At 39.3% G+C, this 12,196-nt stretch overlaps 1 protein-coding gene across 1 annotated transcript in view; it reads left to right on the forward strand.

The window, feature by feature from the left end:
- Nucleotides 1–12,196, forward strand: part of LOC107593713 (polypeptide N-acetylgalactosaminyltransferase 1-like) — a 100,720-nt gene that overhangs the window by 2,987 nt on the left and 85,537 nt on the right. The window contains exon 2 of the mRNA XM_016283568.1: nucleotides 11,701–11,782. Coding sequence (XP_016139054.1) covers nucleotides 11,780–11,782 — 3 coding nt within the window. The 5' untranslated portion in view covers nucleotides 11,701–11,779. The remainder of the gene's footprint in view (nucleotides 1–11,700; nucleotides 11,783–12,196) is intronic.

Genomic DNA, 12,196 nt, shown 5'->3' on the forward strand with positions numbered 1-12,196 from the left:
TTCTCATTAGAATGTTATATACACGACATTCCCAATCATAGTTATTAATGTTGTGCACTGCTGTTTGAGTTTATCACCGGTAAACTGAAGCGCTCTTTTAACTTAACCAAAAGCATTCTATGTGAGATAAATCAGATATACATCAAATAAACACAATATTACAACGTACAATTGCACAAAAGGCCGCAAACAAACAGCGCGCGTCTGAAGTGTCTCTGAAGGAAATAATGCATTATTTATCGGCTTAAAGATATCGGCCAAATTTTCTTATCGGGCCGATACCGATAACAGAAAAAATGAGCATTTATCGGCCGATACCGATATGGTGGCTGATATATCGTGCATCCCTAATAAAGATCTTTGTTTTCCTACCTCCACGAGTGCCATTTATTATTGCCTTGTTTATCTAAAAGTGCTCTTTTCCTTTAAAACTAGCCAACAAGCCATATGTGTTGACTGTGAAACACAGTAGAATTTAATTATATGCATTTATGGTGTAATTACTACACTTTCGTTTTCATATTTACCGCAAACAATGCACTGTTACCTTAATTCAGCGCTTGCAGTGCAGCAATAGACTCGGTGTGGAAACGATCTCTCCACAGCTGCAGATGCACCGCTCCTGAACGCACTGCCGGACCGCAACCCCAGTGGGAAAGCTTGAATCCATTAACATGAGCGAGGAAAAATACGCACCGCATACGCACTGCAAACGGAGTATGTGTGAACCTGGCATTATGTGTGTGCGCTGAGAGTGTGCATGAGCGCTGAATTGTTTAAACACTGGCAAGAATTAAAAAGTAATGCAATTTATAAACTTCAGTGACGATGCAGCACTAACTTTTTACATTTTGTACAAAAAAATAAAATAAAATCGTGAATCGAACCGTGAAATCAAAATCGTGATTCGAATCAAATCGTGAGTTGAGTGAATCGAACCATCCCTACCATTGACATATTGGTAGATTTAATTAATTAGTAGATTTAACCAATGATTGATACTTAAAGTTGGTGTGATATAAAAATTCACATTATTTAATAAATGCATGTTAAAGATCATATTTTGAATGATTCATCCATGTATGTTTACATTTTTTTTGTTTGTTTAAATTGACTTCATAATCATAATGTCATAACTTGATCTTCCAGTAAAAATGACTGACTCTTTGGTTATGTATACCAGACTTCTCCAATGATTTAGTCTGCTTAAACTCCGCCTCTCTACAATCACCCACATCTCAAAATCCAATCAACAACCTCTGAATAGAACCAAATTCCCGGCCCACACTTTTTTTCCTTTTTGGGTAATCTGTTACACTCAGAGTTACGTCACAGTATGGAATAAAATATCTGCTGTTACTTCCGTTTCATCGCGTCTAACTTGAAAATCCAAAAAGTCATGAATAACATTATGTTCTTGGCAATAGTTAAAGATAAGGTCAGGCAGATGTGGAAGTAACTTAGTGCTGAGAAATCTTGGAGAGAATAGGCTGCCGGGTCCTAACATTTATAGAAAATGAATCATATTCCACGGAACCAGTCTGTGCAGCACAGCATGCTGTTTCCCCTCTCAGCAAGACTTCAGCAGAACTGCAGATGTGCATCCTTAATGCGTACAGTTCTCGGCATGCGATTGTGTGAGTGAGGCGCATGTTGTTGGTCTGACAGTGGGAGCGGCTCTGCGTTTGACACGGTACTGTGCGTTTGACTTTAGCTTCGTTCTTTGTGCGAGTTTATGCTGGTGTATGTTCGTCGATGTTTGTGGGGGGGGGGGGTTGTTTAGTGTGTTCCTCCAAGAGGCTTTGGAACAATAGTCCCATTCTGTGACTCTCCCTAGCTGCTGCCCGGGCCTGGCCGAGCGCTTGCCAGAACAGACAGACAGATGGAAGGGATCGTGTTCCTGCCGGCACCTGGCATCACAGAGCACAGGAATGCTATTGTTCCTTGGTAACCCAGCGGCCGACGCGCTTTCCTGGACAGGCAATGTCGAAACGAGGGTGGAACTGAATTATAAATCACATGACGCAATAAATAACAGTTGTTCAACAAGTGCCGTTGACTGTCATTGGCGACGTCTGACATGAGAGTTTAGGAGAGTGATGGTTTATGAAGGAAAGCTTAAGACTGTTGTCCAGGGTCATCCGTAATGGATTAGATTAAGACCTCCCGTTAGCACTTGTGAAGCACTCTGATACTGACATTCAGGTTAATGGGGATCTCCAGAGGGCCGGTTGATGGCGGCTGCTAGACGAGGCAGGACATTTAAGGTCATATTTTAATACATAGGCTTTAAATAGAAATGACCGCGCAAACAAATAATGTTTCATAATCTTTCCTGCTAGTTCCTCGCAGTCAGAAACCACTGTTTTTTCCAAGCTTCATATCTAACCTCAATCTGTCTGTTCGGTTTTAAGTTTGCCCAGCCTAATCTCTTCAGGATTGCAGGTCTAAGTTATTAGTGTTGTAGATGGTTTAAACGCATGATATGGTTTGCTCATTGTGACCATTCTAGTATGCAGTAGACACCTGCATTCCATACATCGAAACAGAAACTGGAATGGAGGTTGGGTTACACCGCTGAAGATAGAGCTGCGTTGTGTGAATGTGAGTGGAGGTCGAGGGGATGTGACATTGAGATGGGGCCATTCTAGGATTTCAGTCTTACAGGGGCTCAGCTTCTCGCTTGAGCTGATGTGAAAAAGTGAGAGGTTGCGAGTTTGAACCTTGCTTGACTGACATTTAAAAAATAAAGATTAATCTAAAAATGCAGTAAAAGTTTTTGAGATGTACAATGTATGAGCAGTGAGCACCATATTGCTTTTCGTCTAATATTGGTATTATTGTTTTTTTTAAATATATTGATATCACACCATATTGAATATACATTACTGTTGTTCAAAAGTCTGAACCTTAAGATGCGGCCGACTTTACTACTTTACGACTTTATTGTGACGTATTTCCAACTGAAATGGAATATTAAATAGAGGGCACGTTCACTCTAACTCTGTTTACTTGCAAACTGCTACCATAGTCAGATTATCTGCTAAATGTTGTTTAGGTTTGCTTTAGGGGATAGAACAGCTTGCTTGCTATTCATCTCCATGGCTCTCATTCTGCAATGCTAAGTCCTCATTTTCAGCATATTGAGCTTGTATCGCTTCTCAGTCGATGGGAAACCAAGCCTAACGGTGTTCATGTTTATGTAGCTGGTCTCCAGAGCTTAAGAAACAGGCAGTTTGCACCTAATTTACAACTACATAGCATGATGCTTAGCAGAGCAATGCAGTGATTCGAAAAGAAGGATGTAGGTATGCGAAGATCCCTGAAGACTTTAGATTGAAAAATAATGATGCAATATGAAGATTTTGTTGTGTAAGTTCTGCTTAGGGCTGCCCAGTTAAAATTGAATTGATAGTGAAGTGTCATTTTTATAGGACAAAAAATAAATGTAAAAAAACTATTACACAAAAACAAGGTAACAGCAATAATACACATACACATAGGCAAAGGCAAGTAGATGGGTCCTGTGAATTAAAAAGTCTGATTAAAGGTCAGCTTCTAATATGAAGTGGCAAACTATTTCAAAGGTGTGGTGCAGAAACCGTAACATTTTTGTTTAGTAATTCACAATATATCGGTACCATATTTTTTTTTTGGACAATATTTTGTATATTGTATACATATTCATTGTACATTTATTTTGTCAATTTTTACATTTAGATTACCTCTGACATCCTCTAATGCTCACTTAAAGTTAATCTTTAAAAACAGTAATAATTTAATAACACTATTTATTACTTGTAGTCTTTAGCAAATCTCAAAATCAGTATCATTTTTCAAACTGTACATTGTTTTGTTGCCTAAATTCACTTGTAGCATTTAAAATGAGTGATTTTAGTTTTCAGTGTTTTTAAAAATTATTATTATTATTAATTTATACAAAATAGTATATAATTTATAAGGCACTTGAAAATTAATGCTGAAGAAACATCCCTTGACACTCAAAAAGAAGCTTACTATTTGCAGTGTTTCCCATACATTGATTTATTTGTGGCGGCCCTCCACAATATCAACACAGACCACAAATAGATTTGACTTCGTTGAATAAACATGAGCTCTGCACATTTCAAAGTCAAAACGTGGCGTGGGTGTTTTTATATTAATGTATCTTTGAAGGGAACTTACTGCCTTTAGAAATGTTTTGATGTCATTTTCATTTAATCTTTTCTATAATGCCCGATAAAGTAGCATTTATGAGCGCAGCGCTGCTTTGTGTTCTGCTGTAACCGGGGAAACTGCTATTTCTGCCGCTCCTAAAGCGCCTCCTGCTGGCAGAGAATGAATTTGCATTTTCAATAAACCTGTTTGCTGTTTAGCCTATATTTCCCCCGGGGGAAGTGCCGCCACAAATTGAGTGTAAATCTGTGGGAAACACTGTATTTGTCATAATTGGAGTCCTAGTACAGCAGTCTCATAAATTCACCCACACTGTCTCTCGCTCGCTGTTTTTGCTTGGAGCTGGAGTGAAGACAGCTTGTGCCTTTCTTGATGCATTCTCTCGTTTCGCAACACATTTAGTTCTGTGTGTCTCGCTGGTTTGAGGTTGGCAGACGTGACTTGTCCATAGCGCTTGCATCTGTGGCTGTGCCACCCTGAAGTGTTTACTCGCACTGTACTCTTGATTAATTTTTCTCTCTCTCTCTGTCCTCATGCAGTCACCCTCTGTGTCTCAAAAAGAGAGAAAAAGTCTGTGTAGTTATATCATCTGGTTTTTGCAGGGGGCATTCTCCAAATGGCTTCGAATAAATCGTTTTTATGTTCCCTCATTTTCTGCTGCCAAGCTTTGTCTAACGACGGCACTGTAATGTAGTTTAGTTCAATCAAGCACATTAAAACTCTCACAGACATTAAACTGTTATCTTTGCTTTGTGTCTTTTGTTACATTAGTGCACTAGTCTGTTTGAGCAAACTGTCCAAGTAGGGGAGAATATGCAGGGCTCGCAAAATCGCTAGCCCGACATCCCGGGGCTATTGTGTTTTCCAGTCGGGCTACCAAAATGTATCACCACTCTGCCCGACGGGCTATCTTAAAGGTGCAGTTGGAGATCTTGGAAAATGCAAACTTTAGCCTGATAGCACTGAAAGCGAACGTCCCACCCTCCCTGCAATCGCCGTCCAAAGCCACGCCCCCTGAACGCATACACACTCACAGACCAGAATACCAGCGACAACACAATAGGCTACATCAGCTGTTCTCAATTCCAGCCCATGTTCCGAAGGGAAGTAAACCCCTGCTCAGGGAGTAGGGAGCAATGAACACGGTGTAGAGATCATATCGATCGGAACACAGTTCATGCACGTAGCTCACTTCTAACGAGTTGGTTATCTGAATCGGGGGTGTTAACTAAGCGAGACATGCAAAATATGTGCGCGAGGACTGGAATTGGGAACCGCTGGGCTACATCATGTGTCATTCATGCGTGAACGCGCTGATGACGTGTCCTGTCTGCGCGAACAGGGTGCGCAGGGGTATGCAGATACATACATTGACAGGCAGGTAGGAAAGCCAATTAAAACACTCGGACCGAGCATTTTGATTGGACGAACATTTCTTGGTCCTACGCCTTCCACAGAATATATAAATACAGATAAATACATTTAGACCACTTAACTTAATGATTGCTATCGGGATGTGAAGAGACTTTCAACCAGCATAACAAAAAATGTTTCTGAAGACAATCACCTATTGCACCTTTAAATGCAGATCTCCCGCGGGTCCTTAACTCCTAAAGTGAGTTATCAAACTTAAGGCCATAAAAAGTTTTAAATGGATTTGTGTTTTTGTGAAAACCTGTATCTGAATTGTAAATCATGTAATTTTATGGCTCAATACTGTATGTTACCAAAGACATTGCCCAACCCCACTTGTACTGTTTATTGTACTTGTGCAGCTCTTAAAACGGGTCATAAATTGCCTTAAATTATTTTTTAAAAATGCTGCAGATACCCTGTAAATAGTGAAATAAAATTCCTTCCTTCATATTTGTTGATATTTGTGTATTGAAAATATTTTTTGTTTGACATTTAAACTCTCTGCCTGAAGGGCTACCAGGGATTTAGAAATTTTGCGAGCCCTGATATGGTAAGATGTGTCCCCTCAAATCTAGCGCACCAAACTAAGTATTTTTAGACATATGACCATATATTTGTAACGTTGCAATGTTTACTTTCTGCATGGCAGCTAAACTTGAATTTATAACCCCTTTCGCACAGAGCGTTGATTCCGGAAAATTGGCATAAAATTGCCACAGTGCCTTCCATGTGAACACAAACACGTCCCGGGATCAATCCCGGTATGGGGACCTAGTAACTTTGCCGGAATCAGTCCCGGGAACGCGCCCTGTGTGAACAAAAATGTACTGTTTCAAAATGTCGAAAATTATAGCATTACATTAAAATATTTTGTTTATGAAATCATTTCCTAGCTAGTTTATGCAAATGTGAATGAGATTATGTATTGTTAATAGATTTTTTTTTTTGTATTAATATTTTTATTTGCAATGTAAATCATTCAAATATTCTCCAAAGATTTATTTGTAGACGTTTTTCTTATTGCAGTGTAAAGCAGACACTCCTGAAATATATTTAAGCTTATTAGTTTTACCACCATCTCATTTCTTCTTGCCCAGAGGACAATGTTTAAAGAAATGGCACAGCTTACCCACTCTCCGCTGCTCAGTCTATTAGCACAGCTTTTCCTCTCCTGCAATTTATCATCATGTTTCAGACTGTGCTGCATGTTTGCACTAGCCTATGCTCTCACAGTAAACTTCACACTCTGTCCCTTCGCCATCAGACCACAGTCATCCACAGATGAAGAGCTCTCCACAGACCTGTGATAAGGTGACGGGCCTCGGCAGTGCAGAGCTGTGTGGGTGTGTCTGTCTGTGTGTATCTCTCACCTTAGCTTTTTGTGGCTGCAAGGGAGCAGGTTCACATGAAATCTCAAGCAGGCAATTTCAAGAGCTGAACATGAGCAGTGAATGAAAACTGAAATGAAAACTCCCCACCCCCCCAAGTAAATATATGTCATCCTTACAATACGATGAATTTACCTGATGAGATGCAACATTGCATAAGCCATTGTGTTCTGTTTCCAGAAATTACATGCGGCACCTGTAAGATTTTAAGATTCTTTTCAGAGAATGTATCTTTTATGTTTGTTTTGTCTTGATCCATTGGCATTTTTTTTTCTACTTTTCAACACGAAACAAACATTTACTCTATTTACTTTCTTCAAGGAAAGTAAATTTTTTGTGCATGATTAATCAGTACATGTAATTCCATAAAATATTTGTCTACATAATTTTTCATCTAATTGTAATAACTTCTGACTGATGTCCCAAATCCCTCTTACATTCCATTCATAATAGCAATACACTGATAATGTTTTTCAGATGCTGATAAGCCAATATTAAAATTATATTATTTTGTTTAAATTAATTAAACATAAAAACAAAAAAATCAAGATTACATTGTATACTGTTATTAAATTATTAGTGTTGTTAAAGATTAACTTTAAGCAAATGTTAAATAAAGACAAGGGTAATAGACAAATAAAACAGAAGAAATGAGCATGAACAATTACTTTTCTACAACAATTACATTCTATTGTGCATCTGTTCTTTTCTGATTATTTTATGGACTTATAAAAGCCACTTTCCACAATCTAATAATTTCCTTTGATCAAATCAAAATTAAATAAATTTATTTGGTTAAATATGGTCTTTTCAGAAATGTCAAATTATGGAAATTGGGCTGTGAATGCCATTTCATGTTGACTTCAAACATAGTCCTCACTAAATGTATTGTTTTATCATATTTTCAAAGAAATGTTTTTTCAATGGTAACATGGTTGCACAGTATCGCTATTAACAGGATATTGGCAGCCTACGTCAGTCGCACTGCAGCAACTAGAGCAGGTATAAAGTCATAATGCTTGAGGGCTGATAGAGGAGCAATCTTTGAGCAGACAGTGCTGTTGCTGTTTGTTTCTTTGACTCATCCCAATGATGGATGCTCAAATCCATCACTTCTGTAACATTGAGTCACATGCTGTCAGGGTTTCGCGAAACACTTTGAAGTTCTGACTCTAGCGTAGAGTCAGGGATAGGTCTGACCTTTGGATCTGTGCAAAAGGTAATTTCCCTCCTATTTTGTCTCCATAGCAACTCACCTACTGATGAGGTCAACTCATGCCCTTATGCACATGCTTGTTCATGTCTCTCGCCTGAGTCTCATTTTACAGTGAGTCGGGAGAATTATTCCAAATGTCAGGCGAGATTTGTTTTGGAGTGCTTGGTTTCTTGTTAACGTTTTGTGCATGTCTCAGTACAGAAACACAAACTGGTGTGAGGGCCCAAGAGTCTCTGCTGTTGCACAGACAGTGAGTCAGCCTCTTCTCCAAGTACACTCGTCTGATTTTGGGAGTTGTTTGACTCCTTGTTGAAGCACCCAACTTCTAGTTTTAAGCTCTTCAGAGTGGCTTTTTTGAGACTCCCCTTCTCCCTAAGTGAAACTGTTAAAGACAAATCCAGTCATCATCAAGCTGTCCATCCAAATGTTGTTTTGTCAGATATCATCTTGTTAATGTGCGTACTACCAGTGTTTCCTGCACGCAACAACGAACACAGTACGAGTCATGATGTCTAATTTTTGACCTTATGAACAGTAGTGCGGTGTTCAAAATATCGATACGACGATGTATCGTCACAGAGATTTGACGATACGAGTATCGATACAGCTGGCCCTGTATTGATACTGTGGCACGTGTGCAGCAGTGGACCACGCTTAATTTTACAACGTTTAAACTTGAGTAGAAAAGTGCGAGGTTTCTAAAAAAGAATGAATCTGTTAATAATCTGTTAATAATCTGGCATCTGAGGAACACAACGGGGTTGCCTGATATAAAGAGACGTAATCCCCAAAACAGAGCTTTACACTTGCGCAATACAGAAATATCTGCTAAACGTGCTACTTATCTTTGTCAACCTGGCAACCCTGTGCTCACGCGCTCTCTCTCCACTGTGGATAAACGCGCTTGCTTTCTGAAAACAGGGGTTAGCTTGCAGTTTAGCTATCTCCACTTCAAGTCTATTCTCAGAAAAGTGTAATTCATCAACTGTTCATTTACGACAGAGAGAGAGAGAGAGGGACTGTGTATGTATGAATTATCACCGTTTTGCCGCGTTTCTCTATTAACGGTAAAGCTGTGGCTTTAATTCCCTTAGAAACAATGATGCTACCAGCTCCTTGTTGAGAAAGATAATGTAGCTCTTGAGCGATTAAGCTATTTAGTTGATAAAACTGCGGGGCAGCGCTAAAAAGTTTGTTCCTGAATGTCTGAGTTCGGCCGCAGCGGGATCTGTGTGTGACTGAACGTAGCACCAAACTGCTTCTGTTTCACACAAATGCTGGCACAGACGTGCATGTTCGGCTAGAGTCGCTTTTGAACTCGTGCATCTTCGGAAGCGCAGCTGCACGGAAACTTAAAAAAAATGTTGTGCACACCGCCACGCAAAACGACGTCGCGCGCACTCAAAGCGAACTTGCGGACGCTCGAGTATAAATCAGCCTTAAATCAGCCTTGAGCGTGTGTGCGTTAGATACAGTGAAGACAGCTTGTTAGTTTAGAACTCTTCTAATTTTTTATTTATTTATTGTAGAGTGTGTTAATTTGTGCAATAATAACCTACCAGCAATGTAAATGATTTTTTAAACATATTAGAATGAGTACATTACAATATAAATGTATTAGAACAAGTACATTATTATTTATGGGCTTAAAAACAAGATGCAATAAATCAGAATATTGTACCTGGTGGGGAGTGCACAATGTAAACATGAAACATATGCAATTACCTATATTGTACTGTGGTACAGTTATGGAGGCCCTTCATAATGCAGAGGTCAACTGCCTGCTCTGCCAATAGTTAGAAATGGCACTATAGTATGCAGTGTTTAATAAACAGCTGTTTTTCTAAATTCTGCTGAGGTGAAATTCAGTGCAGTCATGTATCGTGGCCTCTGTATCGTATCGTGACTTTGCTGGTGATACACAGCCCTAATGAACAGGATCTTTTTAATAATTCAGTCCGAAAGATTCATGAAACAGCCTCATACTAGCTTGAGGCTTGATTCAGACTCAGTCAGTCAGTGAATTGTTCAGTTGTCACTCTCAGCCATACTTCCTTAATGTGCGAGAACAAACTTTATTGGTTCTTATGGAAGCTTGTATGTGCTTGCGTGAGAAGTGAAAACAATCCCAATTAATTCTTCTATGTTAAAGGGTTAGTTCACCCAAAAATGAAAATTCTGTCATTAATTACTCACCCTCGTGTTGTTTGAAACCCGGAAGACCTTTGTTCATCTTCGGAACACAATTTAAGATATTTTTGATGAAATATGAGGGCTCTCTGACCCTCCCATAGACAGCAAGGTAACTACCACGTTCAAGGTCCAGAAAAGTACCAAGATGATCGACAAAGTAGTCCGTGTGACATCAGTGGTTCAACCGTAATTTTACGAAGCTATGAGAATACTTTGTATGCAAAGAAAACAAAAATAACGACTTTATTTAACAATTTGTCTCCTCCGCGTCACCCCGGTGCCATTTTGGAGAGTATCCACTGAACGTAAATAGCGTATGCTATTCTGTGTTAACTGCATCACGCGGATACGTTTTCCATGTTGTTTACGCTTTGATTTGAACAAAAACAACGTATCCGCGTGATGCAGCTGACACAGAATAGCATACGCTGTTTACGTTCAATGGATACTCTCCAAAATGGCATGGCATTCATCAAAAAATCTTAATTTGTGTTCCTAGGAGATGAACGGAGGTCTTACGGGTTTAGAACGACATGAGGGTGAGTAATTAATGACAGAATTTTCATTTTTGGGTGAACTAACCCTTTAAAAGTTGAAGAAGCTGTGAACATAGGAGCTCAGTGAACTGAAGCACTTCTGAACAACCTTTACCATTTGTAATTTGTCAAATAAAAAAGTAATTTTGCTTCTAAATGTTTCATTGTAGCAGCCAAACAGCTCCCTAGTCATTTTCTTTTTGTCTGGAGCACTGGTGTGGGGTTTTTGTTCAGAATTAGAGTAATTTAGTTAATAATAAAAAAATCTCAGCAAGCATTAATTATGAAAACTCAACAGCATGCTTTGAAAATGGATTGTATTGTGTGGGAAACTTCTGGTCAGAAGAGAAATGAACACGTCTGCTAATAAAGAATCCGTAAGAAGCTGCTGCGCTCATCTCCTAGAGCAAATCTGCAATTAGTTTCTGGATGGACATGCCACGCACATACACGTGTGCACACATTCTCCATGAGATTATGAAGTTTGAGGAGCCTCTTATCCTAGTATCAGTTGAGATGAACTTGCAGTGATGTTAGGCTCAAAGAGGATTAGTAAAAGACACAGACACTTAAAAGAGAGATATTGTATGTGCATGTTTGCGAGATACACACTTGACCGATTGGTGGCTTGATTGGTCACAGCCCGGTCACAAAAGCCACAGAATATCCAGCAAGGATTTACGGGAGTCCAGCGGATCAACCCGGAACATCTCCGCACAATTCCTTCTCTCATCCTGCGCTCATCTCTCCATCTCTCTCTTCATCCTGTGCACAGGCCCAGAGGATTAGGCTGGATTTAAGAACACACTGTATGAGGAGATCACTCCAAACCCGACCGGCCTGGTGCGCTGTAGATGGTGAGGGATTGCCACTTCTCGTCTCTATGGGCGCTGCTCAGTTCAGTTCTGTTCTGTCATAGTGGTTCTGCTGGCTTGTGCCCATTAGTTGTACTGTTTAAGCTCTAGAGCTAATGATATTAGCGTGGATCTGCTCGGCAGTCTGTTAGTCGTTCATCTGGCACAGTTTGTCTCCTACCGACTGATGTCAGAAAAACTAAGTTTCCTTTTTCATCAAATTATTAAATTAAGGTAATTTTGAGATTTTAGAAAATAGTGAGTAGCCTGTAAGGTATTATATTAAAGAAATATATGATATTTTTTCTGTTGTACAACATAGATGTAAAATATTTAAGGATGCGTGAAATTAGCATATCGGTGATCGGCTGATTATTATTATTATTATTTTTTTATCAGTGTATATATATATATATA

This window comes from Sinocyclocheilus grahami, unplaced genomic scaffold, assembly GCF_001515645.1.
Source record: "Sinocyclocheilus grahami isolate Dianchi unplaced genomic scaffold, SAMN03320097.WGS_v1.1 scaffold175.1, whole genome shotgun sequence".
NCBI classification, from domain to species: Eukaryota; Metazoa; Chordata; class Actinopteri; order Cypriniformes; family Cyprinidae; genus Sinocyclocheilus; species Sinocyclocheilus grahami.